The sequence below is a fragment of the Mauremys mutica genome, chromosome 6, assembly GCF_020497125.1.
Source record: "Mauremys mutica isolate MM-2020 ecotype Southern chromosome 6, ASM2049712v1, whole genome shotgun sequence".
In the NCBI taxonomy this organism is placed as follows: Eukaryota; Metazoa; Chordata; order Testudines; family Geoemydidae; genus Mauremys; species Mauremys mutica.
In genome coordinates this window covers 73255027-73269975 of record NC_059077.1, presented here as the reverse complement: position 1 = coordinate 73269975, position 14949 = coordinate 73255027, and the positions used below count along the sequence as shown (strand labels likewise).

At 39.7% G+C, this 14949-nt stretch overlaps 1 protein-coding gene across 2 annotated transcripts in view; it reads right to left on the bottom strand.

Moving 5' to 3' along the window:
* Positions 1-14949, bottom strand: part of SRFBP1 (serum response factor binding protein 1) — a 127913-nt gene that overhangs the window by 16153 nt on the left and 96811 nt on the right. For both annotated transcript variants that reach the window (XM_045022131.1, XM_045022130.1), the window contains exon 4: positions 13547-13618. In XM_045022131.1, the coding sequence (XP_044878066.1) occupies positions 13547-13618 (72 nt within the window). The remainder of the gene's footprint in view (positions 1-13546; positions 13619-14949) is intronic.

Sequence of the window (14949 nt, the reverse complement as noted above, 5' to 3'; positions counted from 1 at the left end):
GTCCATGACATTTTCCCAGCACAGAGGAAACAAAATAATTTAGCATGGAGGAACAAGGAGGGAACATAGTACAATGCATAACTGCCCTTTACCCATCATTTCTGTGTATTTCTCTCATTCACAGCACTCTGGAAAACATAGGCACATAAGTGTTTATTTCAATTTTCTGTTAACTATATCTTGGGCAAGGAGACCAGGTGTGTAAGGGTTTTTTTTGGGGGGGTGGAAGGAAGGGAGGGGAGGGTTGGTGAACTGGGAGCCAGTAGGTGGGGAGAATGGGTAGATTAAGATTGGATGAGGAGCTGGGGCAGGTTGGGCAAAAAGACTGTGACTGAGAATTAGTGAAGTAGGGGGAGGCAATTTGAGAGGACCCAGGGTGCAGTGTGAGAACTTCCACTGGCTGGGCAAAAAGATTGGGACTGAGCTTGAGAAATGGGATGGGGCAGGGAGTGGAATGGAATCTGGAAGCCAGGATTGGAGAAAATGACAGATTAGATGGGGAACTGGAAAGGTAGAGTCTGGAGATGAGAGACTAGCACTTGCTGGGCAAAGAGACTGGAATTAGGATGAGAAGCCTGGGGAGTGGAGGCTGGGACTGTGGGCAAGGCGCGGGGGAGGGGAGAAGGGCAGGGAAGAGACAGGGATAGGTTTGAAGGGATGAGGCAGAAGGGATCAAGCTTGGGGGCAATGGGCAGAGAAGTGTCTGTGCCTACTAGACCACAAATCCCTCCAAAACTAGGAATGGAATCCAAGATTCATGAACCTAAATTCTGCTGCTGCCAGCAAATATCTGTGAAACCCACTGATGCTTCTCTAGTGTTGGTACATGACTATTATTGGTTGCTTTGTTAGCTCAAGTGGCAGAGGTCTGCGTAGATCTAAAAGTTCCAAAACTGCTGATGACTCATGGGTCATGAGCAGTGCCAAATTATTCCAAATATGATGCCAAATTATGGAATTTCTGCTTTTTCAGTTTAATATTTAAAAAATATGGAATTACACACACAAAAATAAATTAAAGGACAAAGGTTACAATGCCAAGCCCTCAAGTTAGGAAATGCCAGAAAAAAGTTTCCTGAATGGTGAATAAAAATTAGTAATTTAAAAAAATAAATAAATAAAAGCAGACTTTTACAAATTTAAAGCAAATATGGCTTTTAAAAAAATAAACCTAGTTAAAATTAAATATGAAATTGACAACCTATGTAAAAATTATAATTAAAATCATTTAAAATTAAATACAAAAAAAATTAAAGCAGTACATTTTTGCTGCCAAATTTTAAACAAAGTCTGGTGGAAGTCCCCCACTGAATTGATTGAAGTCATTTGCTAAGCAGATGGAGTTTGCTGGAACCAGAGTTTGCTGGAGCTAAACCAGATTTTGACAGCAGCATCCTCTCCTGGAGGTGTAGAGAGAATATTTCTCTCATTTTTGTTTACTCAATTAGTTCAGTTCAATGACCAGTTCATTCAAAGTTAAGAAACCAATTGGAAGGTGAAAAAGAATGGAATTTGTTATCTTCTTCCAACTTATTAATTAAAAACTAGGTTTGAGAGGATGACATCTACTAGTTCTAAAATCTTAAAGGACATGTTAAATGCAAAAGATGTTTTAATAAAAGTTTTGACCCCCTCCCCCTCCATGTATCTCACACATTTAAGGTAGTTTTATTCAATAAAAAAGTAAAATGCTGTTTTGGGGCTTTTAAAATTGATTTTCCATCTAAATACAGCTTGACACAAATCATAAGTAAAAAAATTAATCTACTAAATAAGAACTGCATCATTCACCATTTTCTAACTATAAAAATGTAAAAATTAAGAATACGAATAAATGGAGGTTAACCTATTGAATAGCTCAAATAAATGTATATAGATATACTGTATCTGCCTGGTTAGCAAAAAGAAGCACAAGATTTAGTGAAAGGCTATATTTAGTTGCAAATTAACATGTTTTAAGGGGTATGAACTGAAGAAAATCAACGTCTCTTTCCAAAAAATAACTAAAAAGTATACATGAAAAACATGATTAAAATAAATTATTTAAATCAAGATTTCCTCCTCATTTCTTTAAAAAGCTTTGATTTAAATCAATCCACCCCAATTGACTGTAGAGCCTTAATTTGGCCCCCTATGGATATGTATGGTACAGTCTTTAATTACATCAGGCCTGCACAACATGCAGCCCCCGGGCCACATGCAGCCCATGTGGGCTCACTGTGCAGCCCATGGGCAAGCGGCGGGGTGGGGCTGCTGGGTTCTCCCCTTGCCCGGGGGGGGGGAGCAGCACCTCACAGCCCTGCGCGTATGCGCTGCGCTCCAACCGCCCTAATGCCAGAACTGCACGTGTCTCCATCTCCCGCTCCCCCCGCCTGGCGTACGGCGGGCGCGTCAATTCTGGGGCCCGCTGAGGCGGGAAGCGCTAGGCATGAGGCAAAGCCAGTAAGTGCCGAGCGAGGGGAGGGGTGCCCGGCCTGGGCTCGAGCCGCAGCTTGGGGGTAGGACTGGGCCGACACCCTCCCAAACCTCCCCTTCTGTTGGGGACGGGGCAGCTACTGCACTAGTTGGTCCCAGGGCCGCCTCTGTAGTGATGGCTGGGGTGCAGGGGTTGAACTGTATGTGGGCAGCCAGGAAATCTCCAGGGGGAGAGAGGGGTGTGTGGGTGTGGGTGAGAGAGAGAGAGAGAGAGAGTGTGTGTTTGTTGCACCTGCCCTGCCCCGACTGCTGCCCCCCTTCCCTAATCCAGGGACCTTCCCCCTCCCCAGCCCCTATCACACTGCCCCCGCCCCATCAGGTCTCCCTGCGGCCCCCGTGTTTGTGTGTTGGACAGTCACATCCAATCCCTTCACACTGCCCCCCTTTCCCCTCCCCGGCTTAGTTCAGAAAATCCCTTCAAACTGTCCCCTTTTTCCCCCTCCCCTTATTTCATAGGGGGATGACGAGCCAAGCGGGTGGGCGGGCAGTGGCAGCGAGGCTTTATACTGGGGGGGGGGGGGGTGAGGAGGCAAGTGGCGAGTCGGTGGCTGGAGGAGGGCATCCATTTTCAGTATTTTAATTTTTGGTATTGCTGTGTGAAGAAATATGGGGGGGAGGGGTGTTTCAGCTGGGCTGGACGGCGCTGGGGAGGGGGTGTTTTGGCGGGGCTGGGGGGTTTCGGCCCTCAGCTGTTTTCTTTGGAGTAATATGGCCCTTGCCGCTTTACGAGTTGTGCAGGCCTGAATTACATGGTCACATTTTTTTTTCCAATGGACTCCTGCCTCATTCAGTGGACAGGGCAGAGCAATTCTGGGGTTTAATAAGTCATTTGGGAAAAAATGTATGTAATTAAAGACTACCATAATGCACATGCATAAGTGGGCCAAACAAGGGCACCCTTAATTCTGGCATTTCTTAACGTTATAATAAATAATAATAATTGGAGATATACCTATCTCCTAGAACTGGAAGGGACCTTGAAAGGTCATTGAGCCCCCTGCCTTCACTAGCAGGACCAAGTACTGATTTTTGCCCCAGATCCTTAAGTGGCTCCCTCAAGGATTAAACTCGCAACCCTGGGTTTAGCAGGCCAATGCTCAAACCACTGAGCTATCCCTTGTACCAGCCTTGATGTTCCTTTAATGTAGTTTTGTGTGTAGCTTATTCCTGTAAGTTATGGGGAATAAAGTCTACTGATATAAAGCATCTTTATACCAATACAGCTCCCAAATGATTGTACCACTTTAACGATCAGTTTCTAAATGGATATAGTTAAAGTGGTAAAAATAATTGTGTAGACAGGCCTTAAGAATCTCTAAGTTCAGTTTAAACGATCCAGTTTTGAAGGTGATGAGCTGGTCACAGACAGACAGTTTTTACACCTTAGTGCAACATTCTTCACATCTTCAAATGGTCTTATGAAAGCCACAACCATCCTTGTTTGAAGTTAACATTTCATGTTTGCCATGGAAAATTCTCAGGGAACTGTGGTTTCATATACCCAGAGTCACCTCCATGTCAAGCAGATTTTAACAAACAAATGAACAAAACCCCCAACCCTATAGTGGTGATTCCTGTATATCTTCAGTTATTTTGTGTCTGTACTAAAAGAAACCATGTTATTTAGTGAAGTAATGCACATTGTTCTGCAAGGATTTTGAGTATGTAGATATAATGTAAAGCTGAGGCACACGTTATCACTGAATAGATTTCCATTAAAGGGATCCTGACAGTTCTTTATTGCACCCTGTATAACACATCTGATATAATGGGGAAAGAAAAGCACTTCCATTCACGTATTATTTCCCTTTCAGTACTTTCAGCATAAATATGCTGCCATAAAGGGCAGCGAACTGAGAGCCTGGTCACAGATTTATATATCCTAAGATGGTAAAGAAAGGGGATTGATGCAGAAGGCAGCATATTCATCTTTGGAGCAAAAAGAAATAGAATAATCACTACTGCTTCTGAGGAAATTTGTATAACTGGAAATACTCCCTGCTACATTAAATATGTTGGCGACAGAACTTCTAGTAGCTGCTACAAATATACACACACTATTAAAGCACAGAAGGATGAGTATTAAAGGTAGAGTTTCATATCAGAAACATATTTGGAATCAAATTCTGCACTGAATGACCTTGTAGAATTTCCATTACTTCATCTAGAGTTTTACATTTACATATGAGGCCACAATTTAGACCCTAAAAAGCAGAATAAAATTTTTTGATAGGTCCCACAAAAACAGCAGCTGCTTTTTGTTTCAAATTTCTTGGCATTGGAATAACAGCAAAATTCCTTTTGCCAAACAACCACTGTATATTTATTGACAAAACTGCAATGACCGAGTCAGATTATTTTTAAATGGCGAATTTTGGGTGAGAATGTGCTGCCTATAATTAAACACAGAAATACTTAAGTGAAAGACATCAATGACAAGCATATTATACAAAATATAAAAGACTAAATAGATTGAACAGCACATTAATAATATTAAACCAATAAAGAGAGAGGACTGCATACAGTAGTTATTTCTCTATGGTTTATGGACTGTGAACAGAACTTTTTCATAAGCAAAGAACGTTAAAAATCCACAAGTAATTATCTGGTTATGCTGCTATTAAAAGGCACTAACAACAAAACCAGAAGTTTTATATCACTAATAGGAATCTATCATTGCAGGAATGTTTTCTGTAGTGAACAGACTTTATTTGGGAACAAAATGAAAACTGCAGTAATTCTGTGCCTGTTCTAAAGCCCTTTGAAGTCAATGGAAAGACTCCCACTGTCTTCAACAGGCTTTGGATCAGGCCCTTTGTGACTTTTCTAACATATACACACACACGAATCTCTCATATACACAGAGAATTACACTCTCCCAGAAAGAGCATTGTTTTTGTTTTATACACTTTCTATCACAAAATACTTTGTTAAAATGAAGTTACGGATACAGACATGTATTTAGGAAGGTTAAAAAAAGCAAATCCCCTCAAATTTCAGAAAAAAACTAGGAAATGCAGTTTATGTTGTGCTTCTTAAAAGACATTCAGATTCGCCCTGCCTTGGAGATGCCTGCTGCTGCTACCATCCTTAATAAGGATTGTGAAACAAGTGCCTTCAGAAGGCTCTTTTCCACCATGAATTTGTAAAATGCTTTGTGTGTACAATACATGACAGTAAGGAAGACTATAAAGCAGCACAAGAATGATTTGATTAAGACTGAGGTATTCTAGTTTTTATAGTCACTGATAAAATAGAACTGTTTGTTATGGTTTGATAAGGAAACATGAAGTTGATTTTGTTAAGGCATCATTAGTAAAGTTAGTTTATGTGCTTTGTTTGCAAAATGCAACCTGGCCATTGAAGGTTATTTTTAAACTTAAACATTCTTCTTTAAAGACAATATACATTCAAAACGCTGATGTACGCCTGAAATCTCAACGTCATCTGAAAATTATGTGATGAAATTTCCCATTTTTAAAAAAAATAGTTATAACATGGGACTGTGTCATATATTTACATCCAAAGTGGAAGATGTTTTCTATTGGCTATAAGAAGTATATTTGTTGCTGTCTTCCTCATTATGGGTATTGGGAAATTATGAGAAAACACGTTAAGAGATCCTCTTCCCCGCTGCCCAGTAGAAATTCTGCTTAGTGATCTGATATGCTTAAGTAAAAATAATCTGAATTGTTTGTGTCACTATCTTGCTAAGTTTTCTTCTTTTTACTGTATGATGAATAGTAATGAATTTACAAGATTGTATTCATGTTCAAGTGTCTTCATTTCATGAACGTCATGAGGAAAAAAATACAACTGAGGTCTATGAATATTAAATTGTCTATTTATCTTTCTTCCACACATTTATCAGTTGGCAACAAGGAATCTCTAATTCAGTTAGAAAGTAGCACAAAAGTCCAAGATCTGAAATACTAAATATCTTTTCATTCTGGGACTGAAAATAACATGTACATTATTATGCTCTCCTTTTCTTTTCCCAGTGAAAATTACTACTGAAACTGAAAACTATGAAGAATTTGGAACTCCTTTCTAAATACAGATTACAATGTGAAGCATACTATTCTTCTAGATCTTCTAATTTAAAAAATGTTAGAGAGGAATTCCATGTATAGGAAGATGATGCCTTGGAACTGAAATAAATTAATAGTGGGTTGCTAGCAGTCTGTAGTAGCAGCAGTTTTATTTGTGTAATGTGTTTGTGATTGGGAAGAGGAAGCTGATGTCAATTTTGGAAATGTTTTGATACAAAACTTATTCAGTTCATAAAAGGAAGACATGGAGAACTGGGAGACACTCTAGACACATATGTGATTGGGCAGCTGAGAACATTAAGTGCCATTTGATAAATAAGATTTTTGTTGCCAATATGTACTAACACAATTACGTGCTCCAAACTTGCAGGATCTTTTAAAAGATGTTGGTATCTTGGTGCAGTCACAGTTACAAAAGCAAATAGGATATTTGGTTAATTTACAAGTCGACGTCGCTGCTGGGAGCTTTGGGAATCTCGATAGGTCAAGAAAGCCTGGCATCTCAACCTTAAGTTTTTAAATTCTTCAAAGCAATTGTGATACTTTATCCCCCTGTTAGATCCCCAGTTGGAAGCCTAACTTGGTCCTGGAACAACTGATAGATTAGTCTTTTGAGACTGTCTCCCTCAGTTTTGCTTTTCCTTGCAATCAAAATGGCCTTTTTGATTGCAATCACTTATACCAGAAGGATCAATGAATTAAAATGAACTGTGTATTAAACTCTTCCACAATTTTCTCGGTCAAAATGGTACTTAAACCTGCTCTTGAGTTCCTGCCTAAAATGGTTTCTCTAACTCAGTCATGCCATTACTTTTCCATTGTTCTGTCCCAAGTTTCAGGAGATCAACCAGGACAGGCTTGATGTCTGGAGCATGATCAATTTATACATATGTAGAACTAAGCCCTTCAGGAAATCAGATGCCTTGTTTATCTTGTATGCTATGAAAAGAAACAAGATCTCAAAACATCTAAGAAAACCATCCCCAGGTGAGCTAGATCAGCTATTTCAAAAATCCACAAGAAGACTGGATGTCTTATTTCTCAGAGCACAGAACTCAGATGCTGCATTTAACTGATGAGTCCTACAGTCTGTCATTCTCTCAAACTTTTATTATTCTGCTCTTCCTCCTCTCTTTTCTGAGTAAACTGTTTGCTACTGCCTATCAGTTGGTCTCCAGACTAGAGAATGCTGTGTGTATAGGGTTCTATGGGGAAAGGAATTTGGAGTTACTGCAAATATGTCTTTTCACAATAGAAGAATTCTCTGGTCTGGAACTTTCTCCACAACTGTAAGTTGTTTGTGTTTTTGTTTCTAGTTAGTTAATGGTTCAAACTGGCACCCTATATATGAGAAGCACTACATTCCATTACCAATCTCCTGACACATCTAACAGCCCAATGATTTTCTTCCTAAAAAGACACTGAATCTATATTCCATTTCAGAAGCTTTGTTCTGAGGAAAGAGGATTTGAAGAAGAGAGATGATATAATTCTTCATGACAAGGCCTTAGGGAACTAGGAGCTATAGCTCTTTATACCAGCAAGAAACCAAAATCTTTTTTTAGGCAGTAGAGGCAACTAACACATGCCTTTCTAGAGCTTGTTTAAGGCCTTTGCTATTAAATATTAGAGGATATACGTGAAGTTATTATTTCAATGTATTCTGTTCTATATAGGTTTTTATGCTACGTTTATTGCCATGGTATCTGAGTATCCTTCAGTAATGTACTAAGCAACATGACTACACAGGGTCAGACATGTGCAATGAAGTTTCTTGTTTTGATAGGGTTTTTTGTTTTTACATGTTGCTATGTAGTTACATTAGAGAAGGCAAAGTTGAAGAAATGCACTTGAATGCACTTTGTACTTGGATTGGAAAGTGGTAAAGGTCATTAGTTCTTGGGGGAGGTCATTCCATAGTTTTGGGCTTCACCCAAAAAGGTCTGCATCCACGTAGTTGAGTTTTATCCTTGCTGTACAGCGTTCCATTATGCTAGGGCAGTATAGTTATTGACCATGGTCTTCATCCTGGAGATTAGGCGACCTTTAAATAGCCTGGGTCCTGACCATGAAGAACCTTGAAGATAAGAACTGAGACCTTGAACTTCATTTGATATTTGATGGGAAGCCAATATAGAGAGCACACAGGTCTAATGTGATTGTGGTAGCTTTTGTTGCTGAGGAGATGCACTGCAGTCTTCTATACAGGTTGGAATTTCCTAAGTGCTGAAGGCTTTATTTATGCCTACATATTTCTCATTGCTGTAGTCCAGACAAGACGTGATAAAGGTGTAAGTAAGAGAGGCCAGGCCATCATCTGCCAGGATGTGACAGTTTCCTAGCCAACTGGAGGTGATAGAATGCATAACTTATGGATGCTATGTGAGAGTTTAATGTCAATAAGGAATCCAAGGGTACTCAAACTACAGACTGAACTGACCAACTGTGGATGTGAACCTTCAACTAGAGGATTCTGCACTGTGGACGCAAATTCTTCGAAATACTTTCCTCTCCCACCAATACCACCGCTTTTATGCTTGGATTCAGCTTCAGCCAGCTGTTCTTCAACCATGCGCTGATCTCATCCAAGCTCTGGGCCATCTTTGTTGTAGTGACATGGTCACTTATATTGAAAGATGGGTAGAGCTGTGTCTCATTTACATATTGCTGGCATTTGAGTCCATGTCATCTGACCTGTTCATCTAGTGGTTGCAAGCAGAAGTTGAGAAGGACCAGAGAGAGAACTGATCCTTTTGGGGACTCTACAAGTGAGCAATCTAGTAGCGGAGGTAGAGTTCCCATTACTAGTCATTGGGTATGTCCCTCCAGAAATGACTCAAACCATTTTAGCGTATTCCAGTAGCATGTTAAGCAACGTGAACATGTCTGTCACCTGAATCCCTGTCACCTCTCTCCGATAACACAGCAATATCTCATGGTCAACAGCACTGAATATCAGAGAGAGATCCAGGAGGATGAGAATGGATATCAACCCTCTATCCACTGACAACAGAAGATCATCAGTGAGTGCCACTAAAATGCAACCACATTTTCATTGCTACTTCACCTCTATTTTCATACACAAAATGCTATTTTAGGCCCATGACAAAAATCTGAGTTGCCCTTTGCCCTTCTCATGACTAAAATTCTAAAGTTACTGCTTCTTCATGCAAATATCATTTGTGGACTATGAGAGAGAGAAGAAACTCTTGTGTTTAACTCATCTCTTTCCTTTAACTCTAGAATGCAACAAAGTACATGTTCTTGGACATTAAAATTTTTTTAAGGTTTGTAATTTAAAATAAAGGACTAAACCAGCTACACCCTTTTTTGGGAATCCCCAATGTTAGAAAGTTCTCTAGTTGCACTGAGTTTTATTTTCATCTCAATCCACTGAACTATAAATTGAGCATCCTAGACTTTGGTCACATTTCTTGCTTGTGAAACTCTTAATAAAGTAAACGTGCCATCCCAGTTTGGGCACATCTTCAATAAGAACTCTAAAAATGCAAAACATGGTCAAAAAAGTGTATTTGTATAAATGGGTCTTTTTTCCACAACAGATCCGGTTTCTGTATTATTCAGAGTCCTGTGTTTGGCTGACAGATATAGGTTTTTGGCAGCACATAATCAGTACCTAAAAGACAATGTCAATGCTAGAAAATTTATGTCCCAGTTTTTAGTACTGACACAGCTGCATTAGAGCAACCAAAAGTATAAGTTCTACTACTCTACCCTCATGCAGACATTTTTATCACTTTGTCACCTAACCTGCGGTCTATACTAGAGGTTATTCTGTTGGTAGCACTGGTGCAGCTGCACCACTACTGAAAAAATGGGTACAAAATTTTTCAGTGTAGATGTACCCACAAACATGAAGTATCCACCGGATGTTCTTACAATATTAATATAATGTAAGCTCTGCAGGGCAGTGTTTGTACAGGGTCTAGTACAAGGGGCCCGGAGACTCTAGGTGCTATCACAATACAGATAAATAATAATCTTTATCTACTGTAAATCTAATATTCTTATCTGCCATACTAGTGACTACCCGGTATAAAAATATGTTGATTAAATCTCAAAACAGCTAAATCATAGAACTGTAATATTTTTGACTTACTACACACCTATGGTATGCAATTTCTTTTTCTGACAATACTTGAAATATACATAAACTGTTTCCAAATAGAAATTTATGCCTGTCAAAAGAAAGCTAGTATTGGATCATGAAATCTCAGTAGGTTGAAGGAATTAGCAACAAATGACTATGCAAAACTAATATTCACCATTCTACTATGAATTTAAAAAAAAGATTGCTTTTTATGAATGAAAACAAACCTATTCTGAGAAGGAAAACAGCTACAGGATGTTTTGTTTCAGATATTTTTATATTCAAGTTAATGAAAAGGTAAACAATATATTATGTGCTTTAGCTGACCTATAGAACATTATTAGGGATTAAAAGAGGAAGAAAAACACAAAAATAAAGGAAAACCTAAAAAATAAGGGGAAAATAATATAAAGAAGGAACTGCAGAGTTTAATTCTAATAAAACATAATGGTGAACCCCTGTTTACTTGTTCTTGTGAGCAAAGAAACTGTATTCATTATAAAGGAGCAAGTTTAAAATAAAGACTGTCATATAGTAGTTGCAAAACAGAACACAGCCGTGTAATAGCAGATGAGGTTTATGATAAAAATCCCTAGAATAATTTTAAATAGGTAGCTTCATAAACATGTCTGTTTTAAATGATAAAAAGAAATCTTACTTTATGTAAATACAAAAACACGCAATCAGCCATGTCATTGGGAAAAATCGCTATAGTTAAGGCCCCGGGAATTTCACAGCACATAAACCTTTCCTTGCTTGGTTGCTTCTGGTTTATAATTGGAGAAAAACAAGGAATAGACAGGAGAGAAGATCTGACTGGTCAGATTAACAGCTTTACTTCCCCATTCTTTTGGGGTAATAAAAACCTAACCATGACAGTGAATTGCTCCAAGCTAATGCCAGCTGCTTCATTTCTGGGCTTTTGTATTTTTCAAGAATTTCATCACAGAATGAGAAACTGGTTGACTCTTGACAATGCTATTAAGACACAGAAATTGGCATCAAAATGCTTCACTGTTTCAATGCAAGAATTTTTCCAAGATGCGAACTCTCCCTGTTTTAGCTCCCTTCCCATCTCCAGAGTCCCTCCACACCAGAAAACACTCCTGTCTTAGTTCCATGCCTGGAAACTCCATGCTCATCCCAGGCACTTCCAACCCACTCCCTACCAGCAATCCCCCAATCTTTCATTTACTCTCTTTTCCAGCCCTAGCATGAAGGAATAGTAGAGAAGACAACAGAGAGGAATGCCTACCGGAGTGCCGCTCTAGACCTGCTCATTCCCTCTGACGGAGGATGCTGCTATTCTGCTCTTTGAATTGAGGATTAATCTGATTTTTCCCCATGGAAGTTTGGAATCTCATGTGCTGCACAGACTCTTGGGCAGGCCAACCGACAGCAATTCTGGGCCCCATCCGCTGCTCACTCCGTCCCCCCACCCTCTGTCGCTCGCTCTCCTCCACCATCACTCATTTTCACCAGGCCGGGGCAGGGAGTTGGGGTGCGGGAGGGAGTGTGGACTCTGGGAGGGAGTTTGGGTGTGGGCTCTAGCCTGGGGCAGGGGTACAGGAGGGGGTCAGGGGTTCAGCACTCACCTTGGGCGGCTCCCGAAAGCGACTGGCACACCCCTCTGGCAGCAGCTCTGAGGTGGGGGACAAGTGGGTCTCCGCACACCGCTGGCCGCAGGCACCGCCCCCGCAGCTCCCATTAGTCACAGTTCCCTGCCAATGGGAGCTATGGAGTCAGTGCTGGGGCAGGGCAGTGTGGAGACCCCCCCGCCCAGGGGCCGTAGGGCCATTCTAGCCACTTCCGGGAGCAGCAGTGAGGGCGAGCAGGAAGCCTACCTTAGCTCTGCTGCGCTGCCAGCAGCGGGCCCAAGGCCTTTTTAAATCACCCGGGCCCCTGGGCAATTGTCCCCTTTGCCCCCCACTGTCAGTGGGCCTGCTCCTGGGGCTTGAGAAACTTCAGCTGTTTCAGACTCCTCTACACCCTGCATGCAGTATAGTAGCCCAGGGATGTCAAGCCCATTCATAAATGGCTGAATTCCATGTTAGCCTCAGATATAAATTCCAGACTTCATACTCCACATAATCCTCAGTGGAGAGTCCACTGATGTCAGAGATCAAAAGAAGAACATGCAATATAAAATTTCATAAAAATAAATATATATAATAAAATTGTATCTATTTATTATTGATTCAATGCCTTCTTGTAACATTCAGTATTACTCAGCGGGAAAATATGCTCCCCTTTAAGACTCTCTTATTCCTGCCCTTTGTTACTCTTCCTTCTCCATTTTTCTCCCATTATCTTGTCTGTGCATCCACCCTCTGAATTTCCTTTCCAACAGAACAACTTATTACTACCCTCATATACTTCTGATTTGCTAAAAACATCAACAATGGAATAGTTAATGTTGACAATTAATTATAAGGCTATCAAGGTGATACATCAATGAGATTAATAGGGGACAGGGAGTTCACCACTCAGTCATTATTCAGGCTGTCTGCAGACACCATGACATCAGTTATACCCTGTTCACATTTGGACATTTCTCTCTGCAGCCAAAGTGGTTGGAAATTTACTGTATAAAAAAATGAAAACATACATTGTCCACGAGTAGGTCATGTGGGTCACAAATATATTAGGCAGGCCATGACACCCTGATATAGATGTTATATAGGCCAATGATGCGGTTGCCTGCTACTGATGGGTATTAGCCTTACCAGCCCTAATAACAAGCCATTCCTGCTAAATTGCTCTTTTAAATACATACACACATGCCCTAGTGGATCGGTATATTCCTTTAATTAAAAAAATCAATATACATACACACAATATGCACATGCATACATATACCCACACTTGCATGTGTCCTAATGATCATTCTAAGATAAAAAAGTCATACCTTTTTGCAGACTTGCTCAAAATTAATCTCTCCTCCAAGAGCAAGTTTGGTTACTTGATCCGGTTTCATTTCCTGTGGAAGAAAAATGTTTACTCTTCTTAGACATGTGTAATAATAGTACTTTATAATAATGTTCATGAAGAAGGTGAATCGGAGAAAGGTTTAGTAAACTTTGATTATTCCTACTAATTTAAAGGAGAATAGGATCAGTTCTTCAAAGATGGCATAGACACCAGTATTTATGTACACTTACAGGTAAAATTTTACTGAATTTACTTGCAAAATGTTGCCTTACATATTTAAAACCAGATTCTTCCTAATCTATTTATATCATAGCCATCACAACAGTACCTGGTTATACTAAAGCCAGTGGGAGTTTTGAGTGAGTACAGTCTTCAGGATCAGATCTTATTTTTAGAAACACTCAATTGCCTGAATTTGTCACTTAAAATAGACCATGGGAGGTTTAGTAATGCCCATTTACCAGAGACTCTGAAATCTTTCCAGTGTAAATATATAGATTTGATTACAGCCCTGTAATTGAGGTTGAAAGGGAAAATTACTTACCTGTAATTCCACTTCTCTGAAGCTATCATCTATGCAGGATTCTCACGCCGGAAGGGAGAATCCTGCACAGCAGGCATCTTTAGAGAAGCAAATTTTAAACTAACTGTGACCACAATTAGGACAGTTGTATGTATTCAAAATAATATTAAAATCCTTATTAATCTTAGCAACGGTACATATTCAATAGCTGTTTTAGAGTTGATATTGGCTTGGTTTTTTGTTTTTTTTATGGGTACTGAAGAAAATAAATTACATTATAGATTGTTTGCCATATATTCATTTTAAAACAGAGTTTATGTTACTAGATTACATGAGGACCAAGTGACTTCCTACATATCTATAGTTTTAAAAATTATAATGCAAGTCATATAGTGCATAGTCATATAAGACTGGTAAAGGAAGAAATCAGCAGTTAGGCTCAGGCCTACCCATCACCAGGCCCTGCTTTGTTATGGGTGGTGCTAATGTTTGAAGAAAATAATTCATAAAATCGATATTCAAATAGGCAGAAAGCTGGGAAGCAACTTAAACATAACAAAGACGAGTAAATTAGTCCGGTGTTTGCAGTGTGATATGGCAGCAAAGAGACCAGTGCAACTTTGGGCTATATATGCAGAGGCACTGTGTTGCGCAACAGAGAGATAGCAGATCCTTGTGTCCGTGTTGTACCCACAGCGTTCAAATATGGACACCTCAGAAGAAAAATTCTAGGGAAGAAGTTCATAACAACCAGAGCAATTAGTGGTCTAGAGCGGTTGATTTACGTTCAAAGATTAAGTGCAATATATGCACACCTTGCCATGTGATGACACGATCATCTATAAATAGCTTAAAAA